We start from the raw sequence: 17,775 nt of genomic DNA, 5'->3' as shown, positions 1-17,775 counted from the left end.
ACAAGCAGCAGCATCTCCGGTTTTATCTCCTCTCTGTCTTTGTTTGTTTTTTTGCTGCTGCTGCTTTTATCAGAGCAGGATTTCTTATGAATCATGAATTGGATCTGGTGCAGTGGTACACACTCACCCAAACACCCAGTCACCGATCCATCCCTACAATCTGACAAACTGACACAGAAACAAATCACTGCTTGTCGTCCTTTATTTCTGCCAGTGTTTTTGTTTTAGCCGTGACTAACCAGCCCCAATCTGTAGCATCTGTTTAAATCAAGTGAACAGACGCGACCCAGCTTGTAAAGGTTAGCAGCCAATCAGAGGCCTTGGTGCTGAAGTCGAGAGATAATCAGCAGCTACCCATGTCGTCGGGGTACCGCTCATGTTTTTTTTTCTTGTATTTCTAATCATAGTAAAAACAACAGAACGTGTTAGGACCAGATACAGCAGCATGTGGAACTGTTTATCCTTTATGAACAGATGAAACAAACAAAGACATGTTTCATCTTTTGTTCATGCCTTTTTGTTAAACAATGAAAAAAAAAGTATTCTAAAAATATCTGTTTAAAAATGTTTCTTTTCAACTTCTAGATGAACATATTTACAATACAAATATTTTCTTTTATTATTCATGTCTACCATATTTTCCGGACTATAAGTCGCTCCAGCCAAAAAAATGCATAATGAAGAAGAAAAAAAACAAATATAAGTCCCATCTGAGTGTAAATCGCAAATTCAGCCAAAGGATGAAAAAGAGTGCGACTTATAGTCCGGAAAATGCAGCAATTTTTGTCTGACAGTTGTTTAATGATGGTCTCACGTTGGGTCATTTAGTGTATTTTGAGTACAGTAATACCTTGAGATATGAGCATAATCCGTTCCAGGACTGAGCTCGTAACTCAAATCATTTTTTCCCCTAAGAAAAAAACTCCCTTATTAGTGCTAATAACAATGGAAAACAACATGTTTTTGATTGCTATAGAGACATACACACACAAAAAATATGGTATATAAGGGGTTCTTACCTTCAAGACAGACGACACAATAGTGGCTATTTTTATTTTTATTTTTTTGCTTTTTTCGATTTCTCCTTTACTTTTCTTCACCTTTCTTCACTTTTTTTCTCCTGACTACTTTCACTTGGCGCAGGCCTTTCGAGGCAGGTTAGTTTCTGTCTCCCTTTCAAAATGTTACAGAAATGAGTAAGGTAGGTGTCGTCAAAAAGCGCCGAAGCAAGACCAGTAGAGAATTTATGAGGATGTTTCTTTTCAATTAAATCAGAAACCTTCTGCCACATAGCCTTCACTTCCTTAATTTCACTTGTAATGTTAAAAAAGTTTTCCTCCCGTTTGGCCTCAGGACTCATCACTATTATGAAGAAAAATGCACAAAATAGAGAGAAAATCACGTAGAACGCAAACACAACACGGAAGACTCACGGGAGATGCGTACAGAAGTCGATGAACACGTGAAGTGAATTAGTGAGGCAGTGTGGGCTGCTCCGAGTGCACTGCCACCTAGCGTCGGCGTCTGTAAGCGTGTTCGTATCTCAAATCTTTTCTCGTATCTCGAAGCAAAAATGTGCTTGGAGGCTTGCTCGTATCTCGGAATACTCGTACGTCGGGATGCTTCCATCTCAAGATATTACTGTATTAATTCTGTCAGTTTATTATTTGTATGCTCTGTATCCTATTAAAGTTATAAAAACTGCAAAGACACTCTCAGCTTTCCATGCTGGAGATCATCAACCAATCAGGACAACTCCCAAAAATAAATGTTTTTGGGTTTTTTTTTGTTAAACAAAGACATCATCCCTGTCCCCTGTCTTTCTGTTTCTCGTCTTTCTTATCCACTGTCTCTCCTGTGTCCCTTCACAGCTGTATGATTTGGGCTCTCCCGCCGATTTTCAGTCTAGCCTTCCTGGCTGTGCCACCACTGACAACAGCTGCGTCAACATGGGCTACCCTTCATGTGGCCAACAGGGGCGCTGTCAAGGCGAATGGGGCTCCTTCAGCTGCCAGTGTGTGCCTGGATTCACCGGACATCAGTGTGAAGAGGGTGAGACCCACACTCTCTCTCTCTCTCTCTCTCCCTCTCTCTCTCTCTCCCTCTCTCTCTCTTTCTCTCTCTCTCTTTTTCTCTGTTTTCATTTCTCTTTATATGATCAATTCATCAATATGATGCATTCATTTATAGGTAATTGTAAATGGCAAACAATTCAACACAGAACTGTTGTTTTGCTTCACTTACTAACATTGTTAAGTTTATCACTGAAATATACAATATACACTCTGCTACTAATTTCCAGAGGTGTGGACTCGAGTCGCATGACTTGGACTCGAGTCAGACTCGAGTCATCAATTTGATGACTTTAAACTCGACTTGACAAAATGTGTTAAGAGACTTGCAACTCGACTTGGACTTTAACATTAACGACTCGTGACTTCACTTGGACTCGAGCCCTTTGACTCGACAAGACTTGATACTTTCTGCAAAACCCAGAGATTATAAAGTAAGGTATTAAGGAGCGCTCTGTATCTCTCACAGTGTACGTGTGTGCGTCTGTGGGTGTATTTGCTGTCGGCACAACATCCAATCAAATTAGACCCACGTTGTTTTGACACGATAGCATCGAGCCAATCAAATTGCGGGACAACCAATGAGGAAGAGCTGTCGAACAATGCGCAGGTTAGAGAAAATGATACCAAAGATGGTGTTGTTCGGATTTAAAAAGATGTAAAAATATGGTTATTTTGTTTGAAAGGACCTGCAGAACAGAAACGGCAGGACTTGGACTCCACTTGGACTTTGCCTGTCTTGACTTGAGACTTGAGTCGGACTTGAGTGCAAAGACTTGACACTTACTTGTGACTTGCAAAGCAATGACTTGGTCCCACCTCTTGTTAAGATTTCTGTCAATTTTCGTAAAATGTGATTTTACAGCCCACGTCATTGTAGCAGTTAAAATACACTGGCAGGTATTTAGTGGTAATAATGATGTGATACTACTTCCTCAATTTAGTATGTTGTTAAACTAAGGTAGAAAGGAAACTATTTGTTGTAGTGGAAGAAATATTATTTTGCAGCTTTAAAAACGCCCCCTGCTGGACAAGGCATCACAGTGATTAACAGTGATTACTGATTCATGCTACATAAAATGAAAGTGCCCCGTCAGAAATAATGCACATTTTTTCTCAATGTCATGGCAATGCAGCTCTTAGATTTACATCAGAGATTACAGTGATGAGTTGACGTGCCAATGCATATAGACAATCATTCTTTTTTGATCCCAATTGACCACAGGCCCTGTTTTTAACAGTAGTTATTGCTTTCAGGGTGATAAAATAACAAATACGTGCACACAGCATTAACTTTCTGTGGACACAGCCATTCATGGACTCTGTGATTCACATTAAGTGTCAGTGTTTGTGAAGGATTCCAAACAGCCAACATGGGGCAAACAGATGAAATCTCAATGAATAATGAAGTGATTAATATCATGAATAAATGAATGAAGTAACCAAAAACTTCCTCCATATTCATGAGATGATTCACGTCTGTGATTAAAGCTTTAAAGTCAGCGATGAAACACAACAGACAACAGATGAGACACTGAGGATAAAAAGGACCAGAGTCTTCTTTAGTTTGTGAAAGTAGCAGGGAAAAATACTAACAATGAGCTTCAACACATTTACAAAGAACTGGAGACAGTACCAGTTACTGTGTGACTTTTGATTACTACAGTATATGGCTGATCTGTATCTTGTATCTTGTTCATTGGATCCCATAACTCATTTCATTTATTGCACTTTTTGAACAAGACATTAAAAAAAACACAATTATAATATTTAAATATTGTAAAAGAAATGAAAAATGGGTTAAAAGAAGGAAAAAGATTGGTGATGTAGTGAACCTCCAGAAGATTTAAATATTCTGGAGGCTACTTTAGTTAAAAAAAGTCTAATAAATTCAATATTGCAAATACAAGTTAATTGGCAATATAATATACAGATAGATGGATATATATATATATATATATATATATAGAGAGAGAGAGAGAGAGAGAGAGAGAGAGAGGATATATATATATATATATCTATATATCCACTATATAGATATATATAGAGAGACAGTGGATAAGAAAGACGACAAACAGAAAGACAGGGGACAGGGATGATGTCTTTGTTTAACAAAAATATATATATATAAATTAATGAAGTTTGGAGATGGGAAAAATGCACAGGTCACATTTTGTCATGTTGTGTCACAATGACAAGTACTTAACTTATTAATAATAATAATGTTTGCATGTATGTAAAATATCAAGTGGTCATGCGTCATGAAGGTGTCTGTACGACGTCTGTTATCAAAGTGTTCCTGCAACAGTAAACTCACTTTACCTCTCCTGTTAACTAAACACTGCTGCTCCTTTTCTTTTGAAACACCCCCACCGTAGTACACACACGAGTGTAGAAGGTGTGTGTCCAAGTATCATTTGGAGCGCAGCAGAATAAGATAATTCTTTTTTTTAAATCGATTTTATTTGGTTTTGAGATTGTTTTGACCCTCAATCAAAACCGAAAATTGTTTACGCAGCCTTTGCTTCTTAATGCATGTCAATCACAGGAACCTCCTTCTATCCGTTTTCACTTTAATTCTGGGTAAATTGTGAAGGGAGCTGGTGCCAATCCCAGAGAATCACCCTTCACCAGTCATTTCCGATAAATGTATTAGGCAGGGTTTTTTTCTATCATTCCTTCATTAGGCGTTATTATGTTGGTTTTATGTCCTAAATTGTGATGTTAATGTGTTAGCGTAGATGAGTGACAAAGAAAATTATGTACAGTACAGGAGTTTTGGTGTTATGGTGGTGGTGAGACCAGCCATGATGTATGGTTTAGAGACAGTAGCAATAGGCAGAAGACAGGAGGTGGACAAGAATGGACAGGATCAGGAATGAGGTCATTAGAGGGACAACACAGACAGGAAGGTTTGGAGAAAAAGGTAGAGAAGTCAGATTGAGATGGTTTGGACATGTGCGCAGGAGGGACAGTGGATACATTGGTACAAAGAGAAAGGCCAAAGAGGAGATTTGTGGATGTAGTGAGGGAGGACATGCAGATAGTTGGAGTCAGAGTAGAAGATACAGAGAACAGGGAGAGATGGAAATCAATGATTTGCTGTGGCAACCCCTGAAAAAAAAAAGGGACAAAGCCGAAAGAAAAAGAAGAAGACAGGAGTTCTGACTTATGGTTAAATCGAGTTATGTCTCACTGCAAGGCTGGAATTTCCAACGTAAGTTGAGGACCCCTATACTTGGAGCCAAACAACCATTCACTGTCACAGTGTTAATTTACACTAATTTATCCAATTGCCAGTCCAAGCATGGGCAAGCTAAGGCCCGGGGGCCGGATGTGGCCTGTTCAGCTTTTTAATCCGGACCGCCAAACTTTTCGAAACTATACAATTTATTTATATTATCATTTTACTTCTGCCTTTTCCCTGAAATACCAACATTTCCCCAATTGACGACGTAGAATATGATAAAAGAATTTTAGCATTTTAGCCTTTATGCATGACTTACATATCATTTATCTTAGTTCACACAAACGCTCCATCTATCTGCTCCTGACCCGGCCCCTCTGTTCAATTTTAGGACAGTTGTGGCCCATGAGTCAAAAAGTTTGCCCACGCCTGGATTAGTCTGTGATCTGCATGTTTATGGACTTTGGAGGAAATCCAGAGAACCCATGCATATGAAGTGACCACACATTCCTTGAGGAATCATAATTTTGTGCCATGGAAATAGATATGAACAGCCCTGCATATATTCAAGGAGTAAAATTGAAAAGAAAACAGGTGCATCTCTTACAGCTACTTTTTCAAATTGCTTCCTTGCATGTTTTTTTAACTTCTGCTGTTGTTTATGAAACAAAGCACGAACGTACTTGAGGCCGCGATAGAAAACCCTTTGCAGTAAAACCACACTGCTGTTTTTGAAGCAGCACCTCATTCATGACTCAGTCAGGTTTGTAGGAGTTTCTTTTTTTTCTTTATTGCAGAGCAGAGATGGACAGAAATGTAAAAGCCACATACTGTAGAGCAATCTAGAAAAGAGTTGAAATGGAAGAATGGCTTCAAAACCACTTAAGGTGCCTCTGCTGCAGTCTGACGGACAGGTCCCATATTACACTGCCACATTTTCCCGCCACTATATCTATAAAAAATATATAAGGCAATGGCTAAGAACTATTGCTATTTTTATTAATAATTATTGTCAGTCATAGAGTTTCTATGGCGTTTGCATGTTCTGCCTGTCCACCTTTCTTCCACATTCAACAAAAACATGCTTAATGGGGGAGTAGGTTGATCAGATACTATAAATTGACCATAGCTATGAATGTGTGAATGATTGTTTGTCTCTATGTGGCCCTGTGGACTGGCAAACTGTCCAGTGCTCCAGCGCCCCCTGTGGGAATAAGCAGTAGATATTGAATAATATAAATGAATAAAACAATTATTTATTATTAAATTTCAATATTTTACATTCATTTATATCACAGTTTCCATGGAAAATGTATATTGTAATACCTCGAGATACGAGCATAATCCGTTCCATGACAGAGCTCGTAACTCGAGGTGCTCAGATCTCAAATATCTTTTTCCCATAAGAAATAACAGTAAATAAAAGTATCCGTTCCGGCCCTCTTAAAAACTTAGGGAGGGAAGAGAGTTGACCCGTACGTAGACACTTGATTCTGTACCGTACCTTATGTACACAACGTAACTTGAACAAAACTTAGAATTAATTTAACTTAACTTAGCTTACTTTTTTTTTTACGTAACTTGAACAAGACTTAGAATTAATTTAATTTAACTTAGCTTACTTTTTTTTTTTGCTTATTTCGATTTGTATTCTTTACTTTTCTTCATTTTTCTTAACTTTTTTCTCTCGACTACCCTTACTTTCACTTGGCGCATGACTTTTTTCTCTTGACTACCCTTACTTTCACTTGGCGCATGCCATCACTCAAACGGGCACCACGCTCATATTTATTGACAATTTCATGCTTTATTTCCATGGTCATCATGCGTTTCTTCTTCTCTCTACCATCCTTACCACTCACTTTCTTAGGACTCATCACTATTATGAAGAATAATGCACAAAATAGAGAGAAAATCACATAGATAACTGAACTGAACTCTGATGATTTGGAATTGTCGTGAATGCCATCGTTGGTCGGTCCACAAGTTGAGGCCGTGTCCTGCTTCTGAAATGCTCAAATTTTCTAAATCTGTGCAAACAGTTTGGGTATTGTCCTCTTAGGGCTGTGACTAATGTAGGAGCAGATGTTGTTACAGGTCATCCAACTCTGTTTGAACCAAGGATGGCTGGATATAGCCCTTCATGTATTATACCAATACTGCAACTTGGAGTATCTGCCGATACCGATATCAATACCCAATGTTGCACAAAGTTAAGTTGAGCATTTGGGCTTAGGTGTTGGACCCAAACTGATCCGGAGTGTCGGATCGAGCCATTCCCCATTCCCCACAGGGCAGATTCATGACAAAAGTGACTTCAAAAATTAGAAAGTGCAGATATCATTGACGGACACGGTCATGTTTGTTAATAGTCAGCTTCTTTTCTCCCTGTTGGAGAACCTTAGTTCAGGTCCTGACAGATTCATGACAGAAGTGACAAAAAAACTAGAAAGTGCAGATATTGTTGTGACTGGGAAATTCTTCCGACTCAATGATGCAGGAGCAGTGTTCTTTATATTGTGCAGGTCAAGTATTTCAGTATCCATATTTCAGTCACAGAAATTATCCCATTAGCTGGGCAGCTCATGATCATTAAATAGAGCCGCTAATATAAAATACTAAAATAACTTGATTGAAGTTAATCATCATGAAACTGGTTTGTAATTCTGTCAATGTCAAAATTTAGTACCACTCTGTGACCTTATAATGTGTTTCACTCAAACATTACCTCTGTCCCACACTTTATTGATAGTGACCTTGTCCCTGTACTGGTCACAGGATTTGGTCTCCTAACACAGCTGGGGCATAAATAGACCATTTTAATGCATTAAATGTTTGAGAATGAATGAAAGTGGGTGACATTGAATAAAGAATAACTATATATGAAATAACATTTACATAAGAAGAAGTTATTTTTGACATTAACATTTACTTTTGAAGGGAAGTTAGTTTTTTAAAGAAACCCTCAACTGGGTTATTTGAAAATGATCTGTGCATGAATCTCGCTATTAAAAATGACTAATTTGACTAATCATGATTACTTGTATCGCAATTTACTAAAAATAAATAAAACAAGCCTATGAAAAAATGAAATTGCTGTATATTGCTGGACCAAAATGACAAATACTGTAGTAGCAGCAGGTAGACATTTGAAAAATCTAAAGAAAAATATCATAAAGGATAACTCAAACTTTAGCTCCGTAGAGTTGATGGATTTTATCTGTTGCTGTTCATCTTGTAGAATGGTTCAAGAGCTGCTTTCTAAACTTTGCCCCTTACAATCTATTGGGCAATTTCATTGGTCAGTTTGTCAGCCGTAGACACAGTGACTGTGACACAAGCCAGGCTTCTAAGCAGAGACAGAGCTGTGACACAAGCCAGGCTTCTAAGCAGAAGATAATGCCTCCACAAACACACGCCGGTTGATGAAATTACTGATTTTGATTCAGTACAATACCAATTACTTTTTTAGGATTTTATTCGGTTACTTATACTGATAGATTGTGTGATTTTTTTTAAACTCAAGATTCCGTTGCGTACCTTACACGTACACTACGTAAATTATATAAAATTACAAATTTTTTTTTTTTACTTTTCTATTTTTTATTTATTTATTTTTTTTGCTTTTTTTTATTTGTATTCTTTTTTTAGTGGGCACCTCATATTTATCGACAATTTCATGCTTTATTTCCATGCTCATCATGCGTTTCTTCTTCTCTCTACCATCCTTACCACTCACTTTCTTAGGACTCACTATTATAAAGAATAATGCACAAAATAGAGAGAAAATTCACGTAGATAACGCAAACACATTAAGGAAGACTCGTGGGAGATGCTCATATCTCGGGTGTTTACCGTCTCTAAGCAAAAATTTGCTTGACAGCTTGCTTGTATCTCAAGGTTCCACTGTACTGGCTATTTAACAATTTAAATATGTATTTTTCCTAACATATTGCCGTATTTTCTGGACTATGAGTCGCATTTTTTTCATCCTTTGACTGTGCTTGTGACTTATATGACATATATATCTATTACTACTTTATATATTAAAATATATAATTTCACATGTTGTGTGTTATTGTTGTGTTATTTTCATATTGACAGCCACTAAAGGGCACTCTAGGCTTGTCTACCACTATCTGCTACTCCTTTAAGTTGCACTTTTTCATCCTTTGGCTCGGTTTGTGACTTATACTCAGGTGCGACTTATAGTTGACTTTTGTCATGTGTCCATCTCCAAAAACTGATTTTGGACATTTAGATCCTATTTGTGACAGATATTTAACTGCTTTATATCTCTTCTACCAACAGAGGTTCGGGAATATTCCTTTGACGGACACAGTCACGTTCATTACCAGTTGGCTTCTCCGCTCCCAGCCCGCAGAACCTCAGTTCAGGTCCTGGTTCGAACTCGAAAGCACAACAGCACCATCTTAAATCTTATCTCAAAGGAGAAAAACGAATACCTGAAAGTTGAAGTAAGTTGGATATTTCTTTGGCTCCTGTCATAGATTATATTCAGTAGATTGTTTTTGGTACTGCTTGTCTTTATTTGGGCTGAAATCTGATCTGCTTTGATATAACTTTGTCGAAAGGTCATGACCCCTGAAGGGCTGCTGACCTTTCGTTTTCTCTGATAAACTAAAAAATACTTTTTCTTGCCTTTCGTCTCCAGCTTCTATCAACCCTGTAGTCGTCTTCATAACCTTTTCTTTCACCTCTGACCATGTTCATGGTTGTAGTTCAATATTTAGTGCATTTGGCTTTCACCTGGAGGGTTGTGGGTTTGATGCCAGATTTTGTAGTTTATTTGCCATTCCTAGGTAGATGGTAAAACATGAAGTTTAAAATACTAGATAGATGGATGGATGGATGAATGGATGGATGGATGGATGGATAGATTCCATTATTAATTATGTCGGATTTACATTTTCGGAAGAAAACTCGATAACGATTCTTACAGATACTACATAATTATGCTAATGTCGGGCTGATAATATTTCTCAGCCGATATTATCGGACATCCCTGACCGTAGATCAAGAATGTCCTAAACTGAGGACCTCCTGTACTGTCTTGCGAACTATTAAAATAATTCAATGTGAGGACAAACTTGGTGCAGCATCTTCCTAAGTTAAAGGCAACTGTTTTATAAAATCCGTTTTTATGTGATGGCCTTCTTGTGCTTGAGTTGTTGCGGGTGGAAAACAATGGTCAGTCACACCTGAAGTGGACACTGATTGGCTGTCATTGTATTTGAGCTTGGTTAGCATAAACTGATAGGCTCCCATTGAGCTTGGGGAGGACAGAGTGAAGTGCGGTGATGAGACGTGAAAATGGAGGAGTGTGTGAGAGTTGTCCGTCTAAAGAACGGGAAATTTACGTTTATCCATCGATAAAGGTAGAGTGATATGCCTTCTTTGTAAGAAGGAATTTGCTTAGCACTGAAGCAGCTCAAATTTAGCGTACCGCATCAACGCAAAGCACCCAGTCGCAAGTACTGCCTCAGCTAATGTTAGCAGCGAAGACCGTAGCAACTTAGCAAGCCATAGCAAAGCTTTTCGCCAAACTAAACTCGAGGAGAAAACCCTGCGTATGAGCAAGTCTGCAACCGACAGGTTGGTGAATGTTCTAGCCAAGTGGATAGCAATGAACCGCAGGCCGATAAACATAGTGATGACCAAAATCAGAAAGCTGTACGACGTCCAAAAGAAAACCAAACTTGAGAAAATTACAGCAATATTTCCTCCATGGTCGACGTAACTAAAGGTTGCAGGCAGCACTTGAGACTATCACAAATACAGTGGAGTGTAAATGGCTATGACTGCGTCTGCTCAAGTAACAAAACAATAGCCGTTTTTTTGTTATCTACGACTGCGTCTGCTCAAGTCTGTTAAAAACAATAGCCGTTTTTTTGTTATCTATTAATCTTTGATCTGCCACAATAATGTAACGAATTTAAATGAAAATACCTCAAGTTGAAGGCTTTTCTCAGGAATCTTTAGGTGAGATTAAAAAATAGATTAATTAGATCAAATATTCACGGATCATAATGAATTAATCTCTCAATCTTTCTAATCTATTGACAGCACTAGTAGTTATCACTTCATAGATTCAAAATGGACATTAATGTAATCCTGCAATACTTGTTTTAATGAGCAGCATCTGAGTATAACAAAGACATAAACAACCCCAACAACAACAAAAAAAGAAGCTGCTGCAGCCACCTTGAACCGTGATGATGCTGTGATTGGAGTGCACAGGCACTGAATCGATCCACTGCGTGCCGTGCTCTACAATGAAATAAGATTTTGCCCATTCAGAGTTCTAATAAAAAAAAGTGTGAAATCAATATCTGGCATCAATAAATATTGTGGCATGAGGCCAAGAATTAATGAATGTACGGAAAAACTGAGTTGGAAGGAGAAAAAGAGAAGATTTACTTAATACACTGAACTCCTTTTTTTCCTACATCATTTTCCGGTGAGTGTGTAGATATGATGATATCAGTCTCATAGGGAACTTGGCCGATGACGCAGCAAAACCGCTACATCATTACTTCCCTTTGGCTTTAATTTAAATTTAACCTGGAAAATAGATTCCTGTTCTGTAAAAACAACCTGATGTAGTTTTTGGAGATGCAGTTCATTAACGGCTCTTCAGTAACAGATAACTCCGCTTCAATTATTTTTAATTATTTGTGCCGGTGTGAACATCCGAGATTACTTTCTGTCACAACATATAATATTTGCGCTCCACACTCAGCTGCCTTTTCCCCGTAGTCTTACACAAACTCAGAAATACAGAGGCGCTAAAGCTAGTGTGAAATAATTTACCCATCAGCAGACTTCTTTCATTTCCTTGAGGTTGTTTTGGAATTTCACAGATGGAGAATCAGAGCTGTGTTCGTGTCACGTTATAGAAGAGAGAAAACATTAGTTCTTTATGTTTCTTCCTCCTGTGGGTTTTATCGTGGAAATAGAAAGAATAGCATATTAAAGATCAATAAGTGTGTCAACAGTGAGCATTACATTTTTGTGTTTGTGCTTTACTAAAGGAAAACAGTCTACATTTTAATTATCTAATACATTCACTTCATTTCTTATTGTCAATGATCATATTCTTCAGACAATGGCACTCAGTTTAATAACATAGAGACTAGAACACTGTTCCACTGAACATCCATCCGTCCATCCATTTTCGTCCACTTATCTGTTACCGGGTCATGGGGCAGCAGTCTCCAAGACTGCCACCCAAATCACATTACACCGTACCAGCCCCTCATGAACCTTCCTGCGGGTGGTGAGTCCACTGGAAGGCAAAAACCGCCCTGTCTGGGATTCAATCTTGCCCAGGATGTGAACCTTGGGGTTCCACACCAATGACAGAGACAATGCCTCTGGGCCAAAGCACCACCCACTGAACATCAATGTATTAACGAAACAGTTTGAAAAGGTTTTGCACTCACTCTATTTCCAATAATTGCACCTTGACTTACCATCAGAGGAAAAAGTCCTAAAATAATCTAATTAGGTAAAAGTATCTCAGTACTTGTCTACTTTAGAGTTTTACTCAAGTAAAAGTAAATCGCATGATGGATTTATGTCCTTGTTTGCATTTTGAAAGTAAAGTTCTGGCTGAGATATGGCCAAGGATTTCCTTCTCTTTCTAAGTCATCTGCATCAGCATTTTTTGTTCAGCACCAGCCGTCATCCAAAGACAGGCTAGAGCCTGTCACTTAGTCAAGTTTATCTGGCTACATTAACATAGTGGGAAATCTGTGCATGCATGTCCACGCAATTTTTTTTACAGTTAAAGCAGATCCCCCCCATTTGATTTTTCATTAACGGGTTATTTTCCAATGTAGCAAAGTAAAATACAGTGGAACCTTTGTTTTTAAACTCGTTTAAATTCATTCCTGAAGGCTGTTTGTGAACTGAAAAAAATTGGAAACTGAAACAATTTTCCCCATAGGAATCAATGTAAAATGGATTAATCCGTTCCTGGACCCCGGATGATTGCTTATTCAAACTTTTCAGTTTTCACAGTATTTTCACAGTATTCTGTGTACAAGTTCATACACGGAACCAATAAAAATAATTAGAGCTAACAAAAAAGATAAACACAACTGAATAAAGAATAAAGCCATAAATAGGAAAGGCCATTTTATTCATCCTTACCGATGCTGAGGAGTCGTGATTGCGCAATGTCCGCTTTGCTTTCTCACAAATTGTCTCCAAAATACTGTCGCTTTGTGTTGATCCAAATCCAAATAGCAGCTTTTCCACTTCTTCGAATGTCTGAGATCTCTGCCTGGTGATCACAGTCACTCCTGAAACACAAGCGTCATTCTCATGCATTGGTATAATCTTTTTCTTCACTTATATTGTTCTCACAATTTATTTTTTTTTGCTTTCAACTTTCAAATTTCAGTAGCTTTTTTAGATCCCATGGTGATCCCGGGCGCCGGGAACCGATATATGGTACGACAACCAGGGCTATTTTTGGTTAAAATTTTTCAAATTGTTCAAAATGCAGGCGTTCGACAACAGAGGTTCCACTGTATTTGTGTCGAAATTTACTTTTGTTAAAGTAAAATGACCTGTTTCCGAAACTACATAAAAAATTACAAATTACTGACAAAAACTACTCAGTTACAGTAGCGTGAGTAAATGTAATCCATTACTTTCCACCTCTGCTTACCACTTCATGTTGTTATTTATTATTATTATTGTCACTTTTACCATGCTGAAGGCCCGCTGCCACTTTCCCACCCCCACCTTGGTCTCCTGCCTGCCCACACTCACATCACCCTGAAGTCAAGCTAGCTGAAGCCCGATTGCTTCCGATACATACGTCAGTAACTGTTATTAATCATGATTAATAACAGATATATTTCAGCATCCTCAGATGTTGTTGCACACAGTCAAACTAATAATGTTTTAATCCCACCGTGGCAACAGCTTTGAACACAATCAAAGACAACAACTGACTTTGTTTCCGTCACAGAACATTGCCTATCGTTTTTCCCTATCTGTCTGACCTCGTGATGTTACACATATTTTCACGCTCTCTGATCCAAGGAATGAGGAGAACCCTTTCACTGTGAGGCTGACCTCAGAGCAGCTCCACTTTTTTAGAAGGAAATAGTCAGAGGAACAAAGGCACAGATAGGAGAGAGGGAGGGAGCATGACAGAAGCTGTATCTGATCAGTAACCCAGAGCTCCCAGAAGGGGGCAAAGCTCAAATAGGAGTGGAGATGAATTTGATATAAAATAAAAAAATAAGGTGTTTTAAAAATAATTCCTACATACTTTACTTTTGGTAAAATCCATCCATCCATCCATTTTCATCCGCTTATCCGTTACCGGGTCGCGGGGGCAGCAGTCGCCACCCAAATCACATTGCACCGTACCAAACCTTCCTGCGGGCGGTGAGTCCACTGGAATTTTGGTAAAATACTTTTTTTAATATAAATACTGTTTTTATCCACTGTAAATGGAAGGAAAAAACATCTTCACAGATCTTCAGTGTAGAGCCAGGGCCGCCATTTTAGGTTCACTGCCATAGACTATCACTGACATATTCACTGAAAATTGTCACTATGACAACCAATTAGAAAATGGTTTAAAAAACTTGAGCCAGGAAGCTAGCTGGAAGGTTAGCCCTTAAAAAGATTTACCCTGAAACAGGCATAACTACTGTATTCAGGCTTAGTGAAGTGAATCAAATGTATATGTTATGATGTTGTAACAATGAAATAGTAAACAATAATACAGAATAATAATCCCAAAGTTAGTTGAGAAAAGACTACTAAAACTAAAAGTTTTTCCTACAAAATAATATTTTTTAATCGGAAAATGAAAAATTAAATAGTATTATTGATTTATATTCACTATATAAATATACACCAGATTTAAGAAATACACTGTAGATGTACCGTATTTTTCATACCATAAGGCGCACCGGATTATAAGGCGCATTTAGCAAAACAAAACAGTCAGCAAAACTATTAAGTGGAACAATCAAGCATGCCCGGATCCCCTCGGTTCCCGAGTCAGTCTCGTTGTTGTTACTTAGCTTTTCAGTGATGATTCCGGCCTTCGTGGCAGCTCGGACGACATTGGAAACTGATACCTTTGCCCACGATCCATTAGCAGATAGCGGCGTAACTCACCCGGCGTTGCCTCCCTGTCTTTTGTCATCCAATGTGCCCACGCAGCTCATAATTTAACTTTGAAAGCCCTGTTAACACCAATATTTTAGCAGTTGAAATTCTTTGGTTAATCCAAAACAAAACGTAGAGTCTCCGGGTGTTTTGAGGCACGATGCGACGTTGCACGGGTTTAGGTTATACAACCATACTGTAACAATTGTTGTTGATCATCTTCTAATTGTGATAACAGAGTTAAACGTCATGGTTGGCTCCCAGTGTGCTTCAGTTGTGTGCCATCATGTGTGGTTTGGCTTTATAAAATCGGTTCGAGGTCAGTCAGTGCAACCAGAAGTAATACATAAGGCACACCGGGTTATAAGACGCACTGTCAATTTTGGAGAAAATTACAGGTTTTTAAGTGCGCCTTATAGTCCGAAAAATATGGTATTTTGGCAAAATTTCAGTTTATTTAAAGTACTGTTGAAAAGAAAAATTACCAAACAAGTATTTACCCAAAACATTGTAAAAAAAATACAAAAAGCAGCAACAAAGATAAAAGACAAAAAGACGGAGAAACTTTTGCTTAAAACTACATTTAATAAAAGTTGGACGTGTCGAGCCTGACACCAAAATAGCTACATTTCAGCTAACAGATGGAAACTGACCAAAGGTTACTGGAAATTATCTGTAACTGCTGAATCACATTTTGCAAAGATAAAATAGAGCTTTTTATACTGGGTGCAGCTGTTTTTTTTTTTTGCACCTGTGTCAGAGCCATTTATTAGATGCCATTTATCCGCACTGGAGTGAAATAAGACCAGCGTGTTCTCTCTCTCTCTCACCTCCTGCTGTGTCGTCTTTTCAAAATCCCCCAAAATAACACCTTAATTTAGCTTCCTCTGATATTCCGCCGTGACTGTGATAAGTAGAAAATGCACCAGAGAGGTGACAGCAGTACATCTCGCACTCGACTGATCATGAACTAATCACCACAAGTGGTGAAAATCCAGCGTTTCCTGCCCCTTTGTGGCATTAACTGCCACTGCTTTGTGACCGACGTGGTCATTTCAAGCTGTTATTTCAGCCACAACACCGTGTGTTTTAAAACTCCCACTGACAGATGGACAGGGCTTAGAACTCATTTTCATCAGTCACACGCACGTACGGCCTGCTGCTGCTGCTTCTGCTGTTACCGCTGCTGCGCCTGTTGCCGCTGCTACTTTGGATGCTGCTCGTATTCCCGCTGCTACTGCGGTTTCTCTACAATTACAATGCTGCAGAAGTACTTTATCAAAGTGTTATTCTTGATGTCATTTTGACATCCCTACTGGATGTGCAATACTTTACGCACACACATTCTGCTTTCTTTTTAATCTCTTCAAATTTTTTTTTACATTTAAACCGCACCTTAAGGGTTTTTGCTTTGATAATTTTACTGTCAGTAAACTGCGCGGCGGCACTTAAAATTCTGGAATCTTGAAACCGCATTTTTACTGCTGTTCATTTTACTGCTGCTGAAATTGTGTACACCGAAAAGTACAGTAACTGCCGTAAAAAAAAAAAATGACATTCATATTCTGAAAATATATAGAAAACGACACACAAACTTGCATTATTTCTTTATTACTTCAAAACATAAGTTAAAAAGTCAATTATACTAAGAAAACTAAGACATTATATATAGTAAAGAAATTTGCAGATTTACAATTTTTTTTTAATTATTAAATATATGAAATATGTTAACAGATGAGTCCAACAGCACTTGAAAAACGTATAAAATGACTTACAAAATAAAAGCACAGAAACATACAGGCTCAATGTTAGCTAACAACACTTGAAACATTGGTAAACTCGGTCAATTATCCAAGTCTAAACATCCAATTCTTCTGCTATATCCTGTAGGTTACACAGAGAGGATCTGATTGTCCTCACACTAGACCTCTGGACTTGAGGTGAATATTTACAAACAGCTACAGCAGCGGCACCACTGGACCACATGACTGATCAGCCTCTACTTTATGCACCAACAGCTTTAATCGATTCTCTTGAGTTCAGCTTTGAGCTGAATCGTTATGTTGAGTGTGAGGTGATGTTCAGGTCCAGATCACTGTGCCTTGCTGCAGTGAGGCTGCAGGTCATGCCACAGTTCAGTCAGGAATTTTACTGCTGCGGCAGTTCGGTCTGAACTTGGCAAGATTTGCGAGGAAAAGAGGGACGAGAGTTGGCGGTGGTACGTAGACACTTGAATCCGTACTGTAAAGGGACGAGAGTTGGCCCGTACGTAGACACTTGAATCCGTACTGTACCTTACACGTACACTGTGACTTACATAAACTTAGAATTAACTTAACTTATGTTTTT

At 38.3% G+C, this 17,775-nt stretch overlaps 1 protein-coding gene across 1 annotated transcript in view; it reads left to right on the top strand.

Moving 5' to 3' along the window:
* Nucleotides 1–17,775, top strand: part of LOC103378645 (neural-cadherin) — a 230,504-nt gene that overhangs the window by 184,898 nt on the left and 27,831 nt on the right. The window contains exons 31-32 of the mRNA XM_017032353.2: nt 1,872–2,052; nt 9,571–9,737. Coding sequence (XP_016887842.1) covers nt 1,872–2,052; nt 9,571–9,737 — 348 coding nt within the window. The remainder of the gene's footprint in view (nt 1–1,871; nt 2,053–9,570; nt 9,738–17,775) is intronic.

The sequence above is a fragment of the Cynoglossus semilaevis genome, chromosome 5, assembly GCF_000523025.1.
Source record: "Cynoglossus semilaevis isolate Cse_v1.0 chromosome 5, Cse_v1.0, whole genome shotgun sequence".
Classification (NCBI taxonomy): Eukaryota; Metazoa; Chordata; class Actinopteri; order Pleuronectiformes; family Cynoglossidae; genus Cynoglossus; species Cynoglossus semilaevis.
The sequence above is the reverse complement of the archived record's forward strand: the minus strand, read 5'-3'. Positions and strand labels throughout refer to the sequence as shown.